General features: G+C 45.4%; 1 protein-coding gene across 1 annotated transcript in view; it reads right to left on the reverse strand.

Moving 5' to 3' along the window:
- Positions 1-14,112, reverse strand: part of grid2 (glutamate receptor, ionotropic, delta 2) — a 237,815-nt gene extending 223,703 nt beyond the window's left edge. The window contains exon 1 of the mRNA XM_026999786.3: positions 13,307-14,112. Within this exon, the coding sequence (XP_026855587.2) occupies positions 13,307-13,394 (88 nt within the window). The 5' untranslated portion in view covers positions 13,395-14,112. The remainder of the gene's footprint in view (positions 1-13,306) is intronic.
- Between the last annotated feature and the right edge of the window lie 5,728 nt (positions 14,113-19,840).

Raw genomic sequence — 19,840 nt, forward strand, 5'->3', positions numbered from 1 at the left:
GATGGAAGAGTAGAGAATTTTCACAAACTCAGGAGCCAGTCTTATGGCAACACTGAGGTTGAGATAACAAAAGGGTAAAAGATGACCTGGATTGTGGGGTTTGGGCTGATAATTTTATAAGACAATAAATTAATCAATTATCATGTGTCCTCTAATATATTCAAACACTGGAGAGTTGGTCAGTTTTAATGTCCTGAAAAACAATGACGGATCTCACAAAGGGTTACATTCTAGCCTTCAACATTAATGAGTTGTTTTCCACATTTTTCCACATTTCAAAGCAAACCAAAACAAAAGATAAAAAAAACCCCAAAAAAACCACGCAGCAAATCAGAGTAAACTATTTGGTATAACTATCATTTCCCATTATGTTCTAAAGGTAAGGTCATTTGGTACACCTGGGGAAAAAAGGTTTGTCACACAGATAAAATGTGATACATGAGGCATGTTATATTTATGCCTTAAACCCAAGTATCACATTGAAGAAATATGAGATTTAATGTGAAATCATAAATCATAGCCTACAACATAGCCGTGCTCACACACACACAAGCACATAAACACAGACACACACATATATACACACACACGCACACACACACACACAAATCCTCAAGAACAACATCATAGCTTTTTTGTATGTTTACTGCTGTGTTTGCTGGATTTGTAAGCATCAAAGGAAACGCAAGGAGTTTATCTCGATACCTCACGCATCCTTCCTGCATTCTGCATCGTTGTCTGGCCTCCCCGCAAGATGTTCCACACAGGAAACTCACAGGCAGGGAGGCCTGGGTGAAGGCCAACGCACGAGCTGCAAGCAGACTTCGCAATGCATCACAAACCTAACCGCGCGTGCCACTCGACCCGGGGAAGGTCACGTCCCCTCGCGAGGTCACGCCATCTGCCTACCGCTTTCACCTTTTAACCGTCTCCCACCCTTTAAGTGAGTGCTCCGCGGTACGAACGTTTCCTCCGCAGTATTCGGTTAGGAGCGAGCGGAATAAGCCACATGCAGACCCAGAACAACTCAATTGTTTGATCTTAGACATAACAGAACACTCCGAGTAACCATTTCCTCCACTGAGGGATTAGCAGGCATCCAGTGAGCTGCCGCACGGTGCCTCTGCACATCCGGCTTCTAATCTTGTCGGTACCCCATTCGTGAAATCTTTATCACTCCACTTCCTATGACCGCAGTTCCATTTCCTTTTTTTTTTTCTTTTTTTTTACTGTAAAGGAATGTCTATCACAATTTTTGAGGATTTGAGTCAAACTCAGCCTCTGAGTCATCTCACCCGAAGCAATGGAACACCGGAGCCCATGATTTCTAAGATTCAGACACGGGGTTCGGCTTCCAAGTGATATTCGGGTTAGTTTTAAGCGTCCGTTCAGTGTGACCTGCCACGTACAGAGAAATGCCATTAGAACGTGAACCTGCTGAACACACCATGGCCAGGCTGAAGATCACCCTCAAATACTTAAAAAGTTCCCCATATTAAAGTCATTTTCTGGCATGAATATTTCATCCCTGCGCTCGGCGTGGAGATGTAATATTGAAGAGCGCTGGAATCCCACGTCGTCATGTAGAAAGCTATGTAGAGCAGAATCTTGCTGGATGTCTTCCAGGAGCCAATTATCAGAGGCAAGGCGGGCGGCCAGAGAGTGAGGGGAGTGATGGGGAAAGTGCTTCTCTATTAATCAGAGACAGGCTTAATATAAAAGAGAATTATGTTGCATCAGTCTGCCGGCTGTACTGTCGGACTCGACGCCGTTGACCAAACGCCGAAACACCCGGTTTAGTGATCGATATGAATTATCTAATATACAGATGGTGATTATCTGGCGACTCTTTTAAACCATTGCAGGAGGATGCAAGACCACAGACCATTTATTGACCATCCAGTAAAAGAGAAGCGGGCCACGCATTGTGCTAAAAGGGAGCTGCATTGTTTGATTCCTCTAAGGGAACAGGACGTTATCAGGCCCCCACTGGGAGAGCCAAGGCACCAGAGTGCCTCCTGCCAGCCAGACACGCACAGGCTGCCCAATTTGAACTGATCAGAGAAAACAAGAGACAAAACCGAGTGCCGAAAACGCGAAAGTGTTGTACATGGCGGCAACTGTTGTCGATGTCTCTTGTCCTCATCCTACCGGAAAGTCCTCAACTACCATACCCTCCTGTAATACCTCATGTGTCCCAAAGCCATGTTCAGTGCAGGCCACCTGCTGCTCCATCGGCTAACGGAGAAAGCCTTAGTAGGTATGCTGAATTACTTCACAAACACTGCACTGACCTACCGACCCTTCTACTTCTCAAAACTATTTAGGCCTACACAATACAAAAAAAGCTCTCTCTTTCGTCTAGCCTCTCATAATTATGAAAAATAGGTCCAATAAATCCCATCTCCATGGCAGATATAATAAACTGAGTGAAACAGAACCTTCATTATAAGTGGAGTGGTGCCCATATGGGCCTCCACTTGAAAAAACAGCATCTGATAACGGGAAAGGCAATCGAACCGTCAGCCTGCCAAAAACGTGCCTCGTCTTGGAGAAAGCGAACGCCGGGGCCAAAATGGCTTCCTCAACGCGGCGGTGGACTTCGCGCCAGATTAGCTCGCTGACAACCTCGCAAGGACCATCAGAGGCACAACTAAGCTGAGGTAAGGAACGTCCCAGCCTCCCATTCTGTCATTCCCCTCCCCCCCCCCCCGGTCCCTCTCTTGATGCTTCCTCTTCAATTAGATTCCTCTATGCACCTTTCACATTCCCAGCAAGATAGCATCAGCGGGCCCGCTCCAACCAATTATTGGGATACAAAGAGAAAGGGGAGTTGGTTTACTGTTTAAACTGTTAAGAAAAGTAGCAGAGTGCACATTTTAAAAAAAGTCCTAGAACCAGATACTTTACATTCGGGCCTGATTACCAAGACTGCCTGTAGGCTGGGTTTTCACAAATATTGTTGTTACTCTCCATGTAGGGATGCCTAGATTGGTCACAAAGAAGCCATCACATCATGACAGATTTCTCCCTAGCAACATCTAGTAGGTAGGTGTTATGCAACCACTCAGGAGTGGCCCACAAAAACACAATAAATCACCAGACCAGTGAGGAAACCCATTGCCACTGGGGATTTAGCATTGGTCCAGTGGACTGAGATACGATGAGGGTTTATGATTCAGTGAGGCAGGCCAACTGACAGGTGATAAGAGTCCATTGGGAAATATACCCTAAACGAAAAAAGAAAAAAAACCTCCATTGCATTTACTCAATTGTGCTGCAGACATCTGTTACACATGAATCGCTTGTTTTAACAGCGCCCTGTATGTTTGCACTGTTTCAATATACTCATATTCTCAGTTCAAACATTCATCTAATCCATCTGATTTGCTTCAGTATATGCAACATAAACCCAGGAAGAGATGGGAAGGGACTCAAAGCACAGACATAAATCTGTGTGAGACAGGGAGACTGCGCGGTCGTCTGATGCCAAAGAATCTTGACCAACAAGGACATGAAAGGGGATCTTTGTGCTGATTAGAACCAGTTGGAGATAATCAAGCCCCAGAAATCAAGCCAAGTGTAGCCGTAGAAAGTTTGCTGAGCGCAAGGATGGCTGGTATGAAGTAGAAAAACGTGGCCATGCTGTAGACATCTGTAATGGGTCAGCATGGAAAAACTCCAGGGAACAAGTAATGGAAACATCAGAGAGCGTATGAAGTAATCAGACAGCAAGGCACAAAAGCATGGCAAAGAAAAAAGACCCTTCAGGATGTATGGGGAGAATCTGTGAGTAAGCAGCCCTCCAGGGAAAAACATGCGAGTGGAAAAAATCAAACAGGACTGCTGCGGTGTTGTGCTCTCCAGAATTGGGATGCCGTGGTCTACGGAAGCAGGTGAGCCATGGTCTGCCATGCTCCCTTTCGGAAAGGTGACCCTGCCTCAGCAAAGGTCAGGTGTGCTGAACAAAAGGTGGACTCAGCAAGAAATACAGTCAGAAGGTAAAAACAATGATGTTGAGCAAATATTGCATATACAGAAACGCGGATTATTTGCTGACAGGTTTTCAAACGACTGAGAATAAACACTGAAGCAGAAAACAAACAAACAAACAAATAAACCAAAAATATATATATATTCAACCGTTTTGGTTTTTTATCTCAATACCGGTTGCTGCACGTACCTCGGGTTTCTTTTTTCAGATTGTATGTTTGACACCAGTGGGTGGGCAACTGCAAATAGAGAACCGCAAGTAATACTGTACACTTTGTGGAGTGTAAATGAGGAGAGCTCCCTCCCACCAACATCTTACATAACTCATAGTTTATTCCACTATGCCATCATTACACACACACACACACACACACACACACACACACACACACACACACACACACACACACACACACACACACACACACACACACACACACACACACACACACACACACACACCAAAAAACACCAAAAGAATTATAATTGAAAATGCATCCAGTTCCTTAATGATCTTTTGTGTGGGTTTGTGTGTAGCATTTTGGTAGAGGTCCACAGAATGACCAGTATGAACCTTAACCCTCGGGAACAGTTATAAGGCTAACTAACACGACGCTGGAGCCAAGGCTAGCATTGCACGGCAATCGGACTGCAGGACCTTTTTGTAAAAGCCCAAAATTTGCATTACAGTGCCGTGCTCCTCTGGCTGACTTTGCTTCTATAAAGCTTATCTCACCTGCTGAACCAGGTCTCTTATTTACTCACCAAATGGAGGGGTACCTTTCCTGCAATTTCACTCAAAATATGTCATGCTGACACTGCCTTTAACAGTTAGCACAACAGATCTGCAACGCTACAAAACCAGACAGTTCAGTAGTCCTTTTTTTCACCCAGTTAACTCGAAGACATATTTACGTCCACACAAGCCCCCATCCCATCTCCATAAAACATGCCTTTCTCCATGCCTAGTTAATTCCGGATATGTCGTTACTGCTAAGCCTTAGCCACGCTGTTAACAGTCTGAAGCGGTAGGGTGAGTTGTTGTTGTTGTTGTTCTTGTTGTTGTTGTTGTTCTTGTTGTTGTTGTTGTTCTTGTTGTTGTTGTAAAAAGCTGAGATGAGGCTGTACAGTGATATGCATCAGGATGTGACCTTTCCTGAGAACAAAGACCAGTGACCCATTTCAGGGTCAGAGAAAATCAAAGGAAATAACACGACCAAAACCACAATATCCACATGATTAGAACAGGCTTCTTCTAAAGAGGATTTAAAGCTTAACTTTTTAAAGATTTACCAGACTTACGCTTAAGAAAGGCAGTAATTGAATAAGGTATTTGCATAAGGGTTACTGCACAAATCAGAATTCACTGTGAATACCTCCAAAATATACTGCACGTACGTATGGCTATAATCATACGTGTAACAAGCATGGGTGTGATGTACACTGCAGATGCTGAGGAAACATCTTCACCACTTTCAAATATGGAAGATTTTGTCCCCACACCCATTTGAAGGTGTACCCTAAAAATAGTTTAGATTATAGCTTGGTGCAGATATCTGTCCAAACAGTCCGTGAAAACGGCACTAAGATCCCATGGAAGTGTTCGGTCTTGCCCACACCTCTAATATGCCGTGTGACCAATGGCTGTCATCACATGTGAGCTCCGTGAAAAAGCCCAAAACACCTTGAAGGTCATATGACTTTTCTGTCAAAGGAAACGTCCCAGTGAAACAGTTTTTAATCAAAATATATAGAAAACAACTGTACTACAAATATACTTTAAACCATAGTGCTGATACTTCTTGTACTGTTCACTTCCAGTAGGTTTGACAAATGCAGTCATAAAACCATGAATCTCTCATTTTCAATCCCAGCATTGATGTCTTTTCAGTGAGTATGCATGCCCAAAGACCTGACTTCTTAAAGGGAACATGAATGTGCGACACATCTGAACTGACCGCAATGCTCAGTCCACATTCATAGCAAAGTTGTACCCACGGCAACAAGGTTTTGATTGTGCTACAGCAGCAGGCAAAAATGCCCTCACTGTTGACAGCAGCCAATCACAAGCTCAAAACATACCATCCTTTTCTTGAAGCACTCTAATTTTCAAAACGTCACACGGGCCATAATTTACGCACCAATAATCTTATGCGCCATAAATATAGAAAAATGATGGGCGAGGTCAGCAGTGAGGGTGAGATTGGTACAGAAGAGGGTCCAGCAATATGTTGTGGAAACACACGAGCGTCTGTTGTGTTTACATACTTTTCTTCCGTTTTGTGGAAAGAGGGAAAGCAGATTTCTGTGTTCCCTGGTGCAATGACGATCACAACCAAGTGAAAATGTAATAAAACCCCTGAACAGCTGGAGTCTACCTAACGCTCCCCGAGGAGTGTGAAGTAACTTACGACAAAAAAAAAAAGGTGTTAGAACAGAGCGGGACTTCTTAAGCTTGTTGCTTACATCCCGTAAAGCATGCAGGAGGAGATCAGAGCAGAAAGCTACTGCAGAAGACCAAGAGAACAGGTGGGAGGAATATGAGAGGGAGGGAGAGAGAGAGAGAGAGAGAGAGAGAGAGAGAGAGAGAGAGAAATAAGGAGGCAAACCACAGGGCCCAAGGCTCCCTTGTGTGAAAGAGAGCAGTGATCAGAGCCACCGCCTCTCAAAGGAGCCCCGCTGCCTTTAGAGAGCTCCCTTTGCAAGGTGGGCTGTGCTGAGGATTACAGTATGTTGCAAGAGCCTGTTTGCAGCGAGCTTAAAGCCTGACTCTGCTTGCGCAGCTCTCTGCCGGGCATTTGGCAACTCTGCGCGGGCCACAGCCTCTCCTACGGCCCACCAGGGGTGTGAGGGAGCCACGTGTGCCGCCCGTTCTGCCTGCACCGTCGGCTTGCAGCTCACGTGCGGCCACTGTGGCTCGCGGAACAGCGGTCACAGGATGTTTACTTATTTCACCCGGTATGCTGCAATTACAGTGCCGTATCGCTCTCCATAACAAAACAAAACAAAAAATTAAACGTGAAATGACATGTTCGGTGTAGAGTCAGGATGCAGTCAACCGGAAGCCTGTTTACTACATGTGCAGGAAATGATTCGAGGTCTCCACTTCAGCAGCTCAAGGAGACAATACAAAGAGACCCAGTCTTTACATGCTCTGTCACAGACACGCCACAAGTGTCAGACATTTACCCTGTTAACCCAGCAAATAATGAATGCTCCCACAAACATGTGTAACATTATATGCAGGTTCTCGTAAAGTTAGGAGAAAATGTTCTGAACATAATGCTAATGCAACATGCTTACAATGTTATCAAAATTTTTAATGATTCAGGATTTTGTTGCAATATTATTTACAGATTATTTTTAATAGCACTATGATCACTATGAATTAATGTTTTTAGAATATTTGAAATGTAACATTCTAAAACCCAGAAAAAAACATTCTATGAATAATAATAAATCTGATGAATATTTAAACTTGAATGAATATATTTTGTAGAATGTTCTCATAACCAAAGAACAAAACATTCTATTAATGTAATAACTGGTTAATGTACGTTTCCATTATATAAGAACCAGGCTGTCGGGCAGTGGGAGCTCAGTGGTTAAGGTACTGGACTTGGAATTGGAAGGTTGCTGGTTCAAACACCACCACTGTTGGTCCCCTCAACAAGACCCTTAACCCTCAAGTTGTACTCAGTGAGAATTGCACGTTCCTTTGGATAAAAGCATCAGCTAAATGTTATGTGCTTGAAACCTTTTGCAGCACATTTTGATAAGAAAAATTACATTTTGAATAATAAATAAATTTAAAAAAAGAATGTTAAGAATATCTGACCTATAATGTTTTTTCCATAACTTTTTCCTATAACCAGGATAAACTGCACTGACATTAAGAAGATTGGTCAGCATTCTTTGAGAATGTTATAAAGAATGCTCTGAAAACATTCCTCATTTTTTGAATGTCTACTAAACTGGACACAGTGAATGTCTGCAAAACAGTAAAAAATAATGTTCCAATTACCTAAAATGAACATTAATGTTCTAGAAACATTAAGCAGGAATCTTCTTAAGACACTGTGTGGTTCATGCTGACTCCTGTCAGTGAGCATACTTTTATAAACATAATTACAATTGTATTTGTAATTCCAAAAGAAAAATTAAACACTTATGCATCATATAGCCAGTTTAACAAGAGTTCACTGCTTCTGAAGTGCCGCAGATTAGAGATAATTTCCTGCACACTTCCAGGAACAGTGATTTTCTGACATCTGGGGCAACTGTTCTTATGAAAATTTAACTACTAGTATTTTTAGTGCAATTTTTCTTTAGAATGGCTCTTATAAAAGGAGTGAATAACAATTATATAATTTAATTATATAATTACAATTAAATGTGGTCCGATCATTATGTCTTTTTAAACATACACGTTTAACACTGCCTTACCTTCACTGAAGAAAAGATTTTAAAAATAGAGTTAATTTATGGTACAAGTATGCAAACTTCTAGGATAACGACCTGTAGACAAAAGAGGAGTTGCTTATTCCAGCCAGTTCAGGCGTGTTTTTGACCCATCCCACTAAATGAAAACATATGCTTTTTGGTGACTTGCTCCTCGCTTGTCGCGACAAATGGAAATCGACGCAACATGACTGCCCAACAATCTCCAGGCTGTACGTGCACTTGGCAATGTCTGCGCTCTTGAATCTTCCAGTGGATAGATGCCAGGCCAGTGTTTATGAGAGGTCATCAGAGAAGTAACCACCACTGTCTGGGCCATACAAAAGACCACCACCAGGAAGGAAACTACTACTGGAAGAAACATATACGGTGTCACGATTTTAAGAAAGACAACACAGCATACCTTCATCAGAAGCTCCTCCTAACTGAGGAACATGGTGAAGACAGAATAAAGGAGCAGAGCTACTACACTGCTTCTGGTCTGGCTTGTTTACGATTATTTAGGGACCAATGAATTCTGAATTGCACAGAGAAATTCGATGGCAGAACATCAGCGCTGGCTGTGATCTAAAATGCAAAACAGTTTCAGTCATTTTACCCAAAAAACTGTTCTAAAGCACAGGAGCAAATCAACAATGGAGTGTCTCCAGTGGAACAATCCGTATGTTTTAAAATGGCCAAGTCCAAGTTTTGAGCGTGGTCTCATTAAATTGCATGGTGTGCAGAAGGAAGATGTTTAAACAAGACATCCCAAACACATACGTTAGCTAAAAACACAGAGGAATGGACTCAAACACCTCCCACCTCCTGTCCAGGAACGAGCAGTAGCCCCAAAAAGCGTTTGGTTATTGCCAAAAAAGGTGGTTCCACTAGTTACTAAATATAGGAAATCAGGTGCAATTTCCATCAATGTTCTTGACTCGTTAAATTGTTCAGTAAAGATATGGTACTGTAAAATGGTCCATGTATTTTTATTGCCTCATATTTTAGGAGCCATTCGTGTTGTGCCAAAGGGTTCACAAACCGTTTCTCACTACGAATATCCTAATATCCTAGGACCCAAGGGATATCTGAAAATTATTCTTAGGATTATTCTTATTATTCTTAGTTGCTGACTGTTCATTTTGACAGATGTTCAAACTCCAGCTTTGTTGTGCAGGTGTCCACTAAACCCAACCGTAGTTTGCTAGGATACAAGGTCCTTGATCATCTTTCCTCTGCTCTTGTTTTTGATTGAGCAGTACTCTTGCGTCAAGATGTTTACTACTGGCTTGGCTTGACAGGACATTGTGCGCTAAAGTAAACGTATAACCAATAACGTTCTATCTACAACATGAAACCATTCCATCCCACTGGAGGTGCGTTGCTAAGATAAGCTATCAAACCGCACCAGGGAAACCTAGCTGGTGGCGGTCCGCGTGCCACTGGAAGCGGACACGCTCCGGGCTCTGAGCCTCTCGGCACCTGAACGTTCATTTAATCTATTCAGATAGTGGAACCTTTTGAGACTTGTTTTAATGGCTTATTCTTACTTTTCAATGTTTTTTTTTAATGAATGCCCTTGACTCCAAGATCACTGTATTGGTCATGGCTCAAAGATGAATTGGTATGCATTAGGCCATGCCCTAGCTTTTGAACTTAAAAACAGCCTGTTGTGATTCATTATGTATGAACCACTGCACTCTACACTCATCCAGATAGGCATATCGTGTGAGAGATGGCTTTTATGGAAATACCGCACCAGCAAAACTCTGAATTCCAGACAAAATGACTGAGTCAGCTGACCGCAATGTCTGTCCAATGTCATAATGTGAGGAGTGTGTTTCACCAAATGCCAGCATAAACACTGCAGAAGTGTTTCAACCACCAAGTCCAGCGCATAAACCAGCAAGAAAAGGTATAGCTTAAGCATAAAAGGAACACCCCATAATCTGAATTGCTCCCTCAATTGTTTAACCTAATATGATATGCCAGAATCGGACCTGCCTAATTCACTGGTTCAGATAACTTAATTTAGTTAATTTAGTTGTCCTTAGTTAATCCAAAGGATTAACTATAATTTAGTTAGCTATACTTTCATTGTCCTTAGTTAATCCAAAGGATTATCGTACAATTCTCCCCTTAATGCAATCTACAAGAGTAAATCTCGAGTCCTGGAGTCCACACTGTGTCTTGCATGTGTACAAAGAAAGACAGATTAAGTAGTTCGACACAAAAGACAGCCTCCGGGCTACCACAACTCATTACCACTGTGTTCTTGTGATGGAGGCCATGGCAGACTGCTGTAATGGCTCCACCTATCTAGCCCGCCTGCCAGACCGCGTGCAGGATTACCATCCACGACTTCCTTTAGCTTTGAACCGAATCACACAAACTGACCAGGTGAGAGAGCCAGGGGGACATAATCAGATACATTTATTTCTCTGTGGTGATTGATTGTTTGTTTGTTTGTAATGGAGTCTAATTTGCAATTGTAGAATGAACGCATTTCTGTCCATGCATGACAAGCAGGCTAGCCGCTGCAGGCTAAATACAATCTTCGGGCCTGTCAGAGGAGTAGAGAATGTGGCGTCCCCTCAGGGTAGAGACCTGCTTTGAATGTGTGAACACTTGGCCAGTCCACCATCAGAAACTAGTCCTGATTCACTTTCATGCCTACACTGGCATGCATCACCTTTAAATTGCATTTAAGATCATTTTCCTTTATTTGCTACTGATGTCGCCTAGATGGAAACCAGAAGCAAAAAATAATAATAACAATTAAACAGCCATGGCGTGAGGAATAGAATAAAAGTGGTTGTCCTCCTTATGAGACAATATATTTTAATCAGCATATTTTTACATAGCATTATTTGTTCAAAGATTTATCAAAAGGAGCCAAGATGTCTTCACTTGTTTACACAAATCATGTCTCTCATCATTATAAGGGAAGCAAGTTTCAATAAACCGTGTCATCTGCGAGGAGGCCACTGTATTGTGCAATGCATCAGACTAATCAAACTTGTCACGCACATCAAAATAAATATTCTCTCTCTGGAAATAGTCGCCACCACTAGGGGGAGTCCGCAGAATCGCAAACGCGCTCTGCCAAACCAAACGTTTGCGTTGGCTTTTTGGTTCGCACTAAAGAGAGTCTCCGGTAATCGCTTTATCATGAAATCCCGGGTCTGTAGAGCACTTAAAAGTCTAAGTGCACGTCTTACTTCTCAGCTAGGCGCTGCTAAAGCCGGCGTGCGGAGTTGCAGATCACAGAGTGGGGCCGGCGAGGGACTTTGCGGGGCTTTGCAGCGACATAAATCACTGCGACTATCCGAACAGCCTTGCGAAGGCGCGGTGCCATCGCGATGCGGCGCGCGGGTCAACAGAACGCTCCTCGAGAATCAAGCAGTGGCCGCGTGAGGAAATCCGCCCGTCCACCGGCGTAGGGCGCGAAGAAACTTACCGTCTCGGTCGGTGCAACTGTTTTTTTTTTCCCTGCCCACCCCCACAGCGGCGAACAGATTAGGGAGAGATGATTGACAGCACCGTCGAAACTATCCATCCGTAATACAGCATCGCCTTACATTCGAGGCAATCGTACTTATGCTGGCTATAGCAAAACAAACAAACAAAAAATTACAGCATAAACGGTTAAGAAGCTTTGATTCAGCCTGTATTGCCTTTGCTATTTATTTTTATTTACTGCAAACATTTCGTATTAGGTATAGACTTCCGCTCTGAGAATAAATACCTAACACTTGCTTAGAAGATCGCAGCCTATTTTAGAAGATCGTAGGACAACGCGAAAGACAGTGTAATTCACAGTAGAATTGTCTCCAGCCCACCTGTTTGCTAAGGTAAGTGGTGTGTGCGTAACGGTCTCTGCGGTCCTTTGAGTTCCGGGCTCAGTGGACTGACGCGTTTATCTGTAGTGTGCACTGGCGTTCCGAAGTAAATGCACCAGATATTTGCCCCGTGCATGTTCAATTCTCCCTACACCTTCAAGTATTATTTCCAGTGGCCTTGTGTTTATCTATCCCTTGCCCAAAAAGCAAATAGTGCAAACGTGTATCAGCTCACTGTGTCGGACTGTATCAAATGACACGGTAAAATCACTCAAGTCAGACCGGCGCCTACAACATTGCGGAGTGATGCTTTAAGTTGGTACGTGCTGTAGATGTGCCTCCTCGGCTCACAACCCCCATGTCGCCAAGCGCGCGCGCGCGCGCACACGCACACGCACACATACCAGCGCGCGCGCCCGCACAGACACCCAAGCATTTGAAGGCATGCAGGTTTTTTTTTCCCCTCATCGCGACTCTGAATTTAAATCCAATTTGAGCCCATCCGGTGTTGCACAGCAGTACCCCCACCCCCCGCCGCTAAAACGTGCACGCGCGCATACACTGTTCCGCGCGCTCTGTACGTTTCTCACTTCGTCTGCCGCCTACACACGCACGCATGCACATCGACACAACCCGTTTACCCCAGCATATATTTCTACTAAACACAATTATGTGACGCGGATGATAAGACACATAGCACGTCGTGACAGACATCCTTCCCTGTCAAACCACCTGTTCCCGACCAACATACGCAACCGACCAATATAATGGATGCATTGTTACTAATATCTGATTTCATTTCAAACTCCTTCTTTCTGTAACAAGATACAGTCAACACTAAACTAATCAACAAGGCGGCTGGACTGATAAGACATAAGATTTTTAAAAAGCGTAAAGATGTGCAGAGTTAAGTGCACAATAATGTGGCCACGGATTTTAACCTTCTAGAGACGGTGCATATTCATTTGGAAATAAAGACCGCTGGAAAATTCCACATGTAACGCCGCTTCGGAGGGATTTCAACTCACCGATGTGAATAATTGAATCAGGAAGCACGGGCTCCCACTTCAGACTCCACAATGTTACCAGAAACATTAGTGCCGGAAAAACTTCCATCTCTCCCGCAGCTAAAATCTATTCTCCCGCTATGAGCCGAAACCAAGGCGATAGTTTTAATCCCGGAGCAAGTGAAGCTCTCGTCCAGATCGCGAGGCGCACGTCCTCCTTTGAAGCCCTTCTCGATGTTTTTTTTTTCTTCTTCTTTCGCTTAGATGTGGTTGTTTTCTGCTAAGACCATAAAGATATCCTTAAACAACCTTGGAAATCTCCAGAACGCGTTTAAAACATCCCCAAACGTTCAAGATGCACTCCAGCCAGCCCGGTCAGATCCAGTTTGGTCGCCAGAGAAAGTCAATTGGACTGGTCTCGCGGCTTTGTGCGGGTTCCGTGCCCGGGTGTCCGTGCTCAGACCGTTTAGAGCCAGGGTCTCCGTGCTACAGACGACGCATTACGCAGAGCATCAACCAACGAATGCAACATAACTTCCTTTTTTTTTTGCGCTGGTGCAGACAAGCACGGGGTTCCGACGATGTTTCAGACCGAGCAGCAGTTGGAAGTAGGTTTCTCCCCAAGCCCCGTTTTTTTGCTAGACTTTCCTGCGACGGAGAATGAACGGTGAAGCACGTCGAGGAGCGCGATGACTCTGCATGCGGATCCTTGGTGGCGTTCGTTTGGGAAAGCGGAGTTGAGTGGGAGGAGGCGCCGAGGAAGGACGCAAGTACAGGAGTAGCAGCATCAGTCCAGCATCAGTGCGCGGTCCAGAACTGAATTACCTCAGAGAGCAAGAGGGGCAGACGGAGGGAGGGAGGGAGAGAGAGAGAGAGAGAGAGAGAGAGAGAGAGAGAGAGAGAGAGAGAGAGAGAGAGAGAGAGAGAGAGAGAGAGAGAGGACGGACTACAGAAGACTAGGCGGAGGTAGGATTAATGGTAACGCAAAAGGCTAATCTTTAAGGTTATAACTCCTCCCTTGTCCGACTGCAGACATTTATACCGCCGGCAAGTTCTTCGCTTTACTTGCTTCGCTTTTAAAATCGCCTTTCCAAGATAACAAACGGTAGCCTTCAGAAGGAATGGGTTGCCAGATCTCTATGTAATCATTATAGAGCCTTCAGTACTGACTGAAGTGAAATGCCTATTTTCAGTTCACCTACTGAAGCATTACGCAAGTCACCTGTTGGTGGTACATTTGATATATCAAAGCAAAGTTCTTACTAGCCTCCTCAGTCTTATGTATTATTTATCCCCTGAAGGGACCAGGCTCGCGCGGTTCTCCGAATCTGCCAAGGCATGCCTACAGATGCAGACTTATCATTACCTTTTCAGTGACTTCATGCATTTAGTAGATGTAGATCCCAATCTGAAATTTTTTTCAAGCTACCATAAACGACACCACCGCCACTAACGAAGTTTTCAGGTGGGCGACCCTCAGCCGTCAGCACCTACCATCCACGTTTACGGTTCATTTGTAAGGACTGTTGGAGGTTGCCTGTTGTGCTTACATTAACTTTATGTGACTGCGAGAAAGCAGGGGGTCGTGGGAGATGAGAACCTAGTGACCACTCCACCAGCATTCGGATCAAATGTGGAGAGAGAGAGAGAGAGAGAGAGAGAGAGAGAGAGAGAGAGAGCGAGAGAGAGAGAGAGAGAGAGAGAGAGAGGAGAGAGAGAGAGAGAGAGAGAGGAGAGGGAGAGAGAGAGAGAGAGAGAGAGAGAGAGAGAGAGAGAGAGAGAGAGAGAGAGAGAGAGAGAGAGAGAGGAGAGAGAGAGAGAGAGAGAGAGAGAGAGAGAGAGAGAGAGAGCGAGCGAGAGATGCCTCATTAACCAGCATGATTGGATAAGGTATGAGAAAAAGAGAGGCTGCTGAACATCAGCGTAGAGCAGAACAAGCACTTCGGCAGGCACCCCCCCCCCCCCCCCATGAAAGCGCAGGACTTCAGTGCATCACTTTCAAAGACACGCCAATAGCATACAGTACGCCACTGAAACCAATATTTTAGCTGTCCATGCTACGTCAGGCACTGGACTGGCTTTAAAGGTGTACCGTGACAGCTCACCTCTAACCAGGGCTTTGTTCCGTGGCCTCGCGCAGACAGCCTTTAATGCTGGGACATAATGAATGCAGTCGAAAAACAAAAACCTGCATCGCGGGATCAAAAGGAAGCAGGTGCGTGTTGATATGCAAACCGCCACCACAAGGACGCGTTATCATTGCAGCCCTACCCCACAGAGTCTTCGGTTTAGACAGGCCAATCGGAGCCCCCGCGCACCGCGTCAGGCTCCGTGCTTCGATCAGACAAACACGTCGTGCCTCCTCCTGGCCTGACAGGTAGAGCGAACGGCGATCCACTCGTGGTGCGCAAGCACACGGCGCGCCTCCTGTTCAGTGGTCACCCTCGCACCGATCTCCAAGAGGGTGAATTATTTATCAGCAAACAAACAGAGGGGACAGTGGCTTCATCATATCGAGCTGAACGCCAGAGCAAAGGGGACAGATTAGGAGCCGTGGCCTGAAAGGCAGAAAAATGGAAAAGAGGTCGGAAGAAGTCAGGGGACCTACGACGGCCTCGGTCCCGTTATCATCGGAAATATGTATAATCTTCACAAATACTGAGGCCTCATTATAAGATCTGGGGGGAAGAGAGAGCACCTGCAGCTCCCATGGTCATAAATAATCAAATAGGTGTTCTTCACTGCCTGTCTGAACACTGGGCATTATAGGTGTTAAAATACTTTGCCACAAGACTGTTCACAGAAACTGGAGCATCCTGATTCTACTGAATGCAAGTCTGAACTGGGTTATAGCAGGTGCACACCATGAAAAATTACAGTAACACTGCGTTGAAAAAAACCCAAACCTTTTATATGCTGTATATTTCAAACGACACTGTACATCTAACAGTGTACATTTTTCAAGACTGCCGTAATTTGGTGGTGATTGATTAACGTGAATATAGTTCACTAACACGCATATCAAATCAGGTGTGGAAATAAAGCAGGACACTACAGCCTTTTCCAGAACGCATGGCTCTGGAACCTCGACCGAAGAGGATGCACTTCGAATGCTCATTTAACACCAGTATAAAACAGGTTTAGGCCGCCGAACAAACCAGGACACTGCAGTGCCTTACAGGGCTCTTGGTCTAAGATGGAGGCACTACTCGTAACAGCAATACTATAGCATTGCAGTTCGTCTCCATTGCGTATAATTTGCTGTCCGAGCAAAGTCGTCGGATCAATTTTTTTTAGTTCTTTACTCCCAAGAAAATGTGAATATATTGACCAGACTTGCACACCACAGCATTGGCTCTGCTGGAATATGATGACAAGGGCTTTGAAAGATGTCATGAGGCGCGAGAGATCCATATGCTGCCGTTTCACTTGAACATGGGAGCTGTCCACTGACTAGTGGTGCTGAAACACAATTGTGTTGCATGACTGCCCCTCTTCTTTGTACAGTCATGAGTTTAATGTTAAGTAAGGAATCCATTTACATAATATTGCTTAAATGGGCTACATAGAGCTTAACCCTCTGTGTTTAAAGGATAGTTCCTTGTTAGGTCTAATTGCAAGTTCATTTAACAAAATGAGCAACATTAACTAGCCATTAAGACAGAAATAGGATAGTACACATCACAAAGCATCTGAATAACAAGTTCCTACTGTAGTACCTCTTGTTCTACGTAAAGGGAATGGGTGGCTTGTGTGCAGTACCTCTCAGCAAACACTAGAGGTCTCCCTTCTATTTGAGCTCCTCAACACTTCTTTAATACAACTTTGCATTTATTTGAATTTGTAAAGAAAAGAATAGGTAATACTCCTGTATCACACAATAATATGTTTTTATGCTAATTTATACAATTTAGCGGTCTTGTCCTAAGACTCTTTTTTAATGAGTCTGTTAGCTCACAATATTAGTCAAATGGTGTCATGAGTTCACTGAGGTGTGAGTATCTTAAATTAGTCTTATCTCTAAGGGGAAAGGCTGACGCTTGCGTCACGTTTCAGCTCTCGCCCTGCCTTAGTGCGGACTGGTCTCGGGATGTGGAGAGCGCGAGTGGCAGGGAGCGTGGGTGGTTTTGAGCAGAGTACTCGGGTCAGTAAGTTAGGGGACGGCTTTGCCTGAAGATGAGTTGCAGGTTATTTTCAGTTACACGTCTGGGAATCAGATGCTCTTGGAATCAATCAGCCTCTGCTCTCTCAGACGTGTGGGACTCGGACTGTGAGATAAAACCGTGCACGCATGCACAAACGCACACGCTTGCACTCATCTCTGCAGAGTGGGCACACAGGAATCACTCTCTTTTCTCTTCAGTCAAGAGCAGACCGAGGCGTTTCGGTCTGGTCTCTGATGCAGTGACCAACGCAGCTACTGCTGTCCCCAACCCTTGTGCTGAACCAGTGACGCCCTGCACTGAAGTTTGCTCTAATTTTCCAAGGGCACCTACTCATAGCTAAGCACTGAGATAGGACAGAACGTGGCCTTCTGTGGCAGAGGTATCCCCTGCCGGGTCTGGCCGGCTGCAGGGCGGAAGGGGCTAATGGGTGCGTTCCTCTGCCCTTCACTCCTGAGCTTTCTTTGCATGATTAATGGAGCACCTCGCATGCCGGCGACGTGCGAGAGGTGCTCGCGTTGCCTGCAGGCACGCCTTGGCAGATACGGAGAACCGCGTGAGCCTGGTCTCTTCAGGGGAGGCGGAGCTCATCTCCGCATGTGGAGAGGCAGGCTCTGTTGCAGAGAATCGGTACGGAGAGGCTCTCCACTCAGCAGCTCACCCCACCCACCCCCCCCGAGCCAACTACAAGCGCGAAGGGGCTTATTTACACGTGCAAAAAGGCGGCTATTTCTCAGATCTCGCAACAGTAGTGGAAAGCAAATGCTGCATTCATCCCTGGTGCAATTTTGATTTCATTCATAAGAATGGTGGGGATTTTCTGCTGCAGAGTACATAACCTCATCAGTCCTCTGCCGATGGTAGCGTGCAGCCTGGCATTTTTTCGCTGAGCTGTTTGCTCTGAATTTGTTCTTGCATTGTGTTTTGCCACTGTGTCTCTCTCTCTCTCTCCCTGCTCCGCTTTCGGTGGGTTAACAAAGTGCCTGGGGGGAAATTGGGTCATATATTCAAACGTCAGAGAACTTCAGCAGCGTTTTTTTGCCACGAGCAGAGCGGAGCTCTTCAACTGCACGTCTCTTTGGGAAGGCGGTAGGCTGGAGCGTATAATCGAAACAAACGCAAGCCTTCTACTCCACAAAGACAGGGGGTTGAGCCGTGGTGCGGTTGAGCCGCACCCGTGAGAGAGTGCGGGGCTGGGGTGCCTCACCTGTACCGCCGCCCGGCTCGGTGCCGCTCACTTTCATTCAGATGATAAACGGACACAGACTAATTGGTTTTCTGGCTGACTGACCCTGAAAACACAAAGAGAAGTGAGCTGAAATGAAGTAAAGCATCGGGGGCTGGCCGGAGCGGAACAGCAAAGGCCCCGGTGCCGATAAGAGCCATCTGCATGGACGGAGATGGCAGAGAGATCGAGACACACAGGGTGGATAGATGGTGTACGATCCAGGACTATGGAATCTCTCAGTTGATAGACGGCGAGAGAAAGAGCCAGCTAGTGACCAGATGGAGGCAGGGGGGGGAGAGAGAGAGAGAGAGAGAGAGATTTTGTTTGCTCGGCTAATGGAGGAAAACAAGTTTAGGGAAGGGGAAGGAAGTCACTTGGAGGAAATGGATAGCAGCAGGAAGTTAATTGAAGCGGGCAGGAAGCGAGCGCGGGCTGCGGCGCTATCGGAGTCGCCGCAGCACCACAGTCCGCGGTTCACCATCGTCGCCGCTCGGACGCAAGAGCGTCCTTCGGCGCACGGCGAATCGGCATCCACCCCCAACCCCCCCTGCTGACTTTTCCCTTGTCGAGGCAGGAGGGGTGCGAAGCCTGGCAAGAATGCAGAGGCCGGCCCTGGACGGTCACGGCATCAGAGAGCGTTAGGCGGAATTGATGCAGGCAGCCGAGTGTCAGCGATGTGCTCCGCCTGGCAAGGCCTTTATCGGGCAGCATCTATTACGGCTCCATTAAACCACCCGGGGGCCTGAGGATTTGTGTAAAAGGTAATGCACTTTTGCAGGTGTTAGGGATGTTTAGGCCTCATTGTTCCTGCACAGCTCCGGGCACTGGGTTTTACAAGTGCTTGATGTGAGCAAAAGAGCGCCAGCCAGACACCTTCATGCCTAGAGGACACCGTCGCTGGCCTCTGATTGAAGATGGTAATGAATGCCGTTTCTGTTGGTGCGAACTACTGTAATTCACATCAGCATGCACCTTTGCTCCAAGGCATTTATTGTAAATAGCACTGGAAGTTATCTGAAGTTAACCCAACTCTGATACTGTGATTACTGTGGTTCCCCCGTTACACAACATCAGAATTTTTGAGTAGAAATCTGACTTACAATAACAATGCCCTGGAACGTTTAGCTGAGAAACAGGAGGGCCTGTCTGTGTGTGTGTGTGTGT

Source organism: Electrophorus electricus, chromosome 25 (genome assembly GCF_041902795.1).
Source record: "Electrophorus electricus isolate QZ-2024a chromosome 25, ASM4190279v1, whole genome shotgun sequence".
NCBI lineage: Eukaryota > Metazoa > Chordata > Actinopteri > Gymnotiformes > Gymnotidae > Electrophorus > Electrophorus electricus.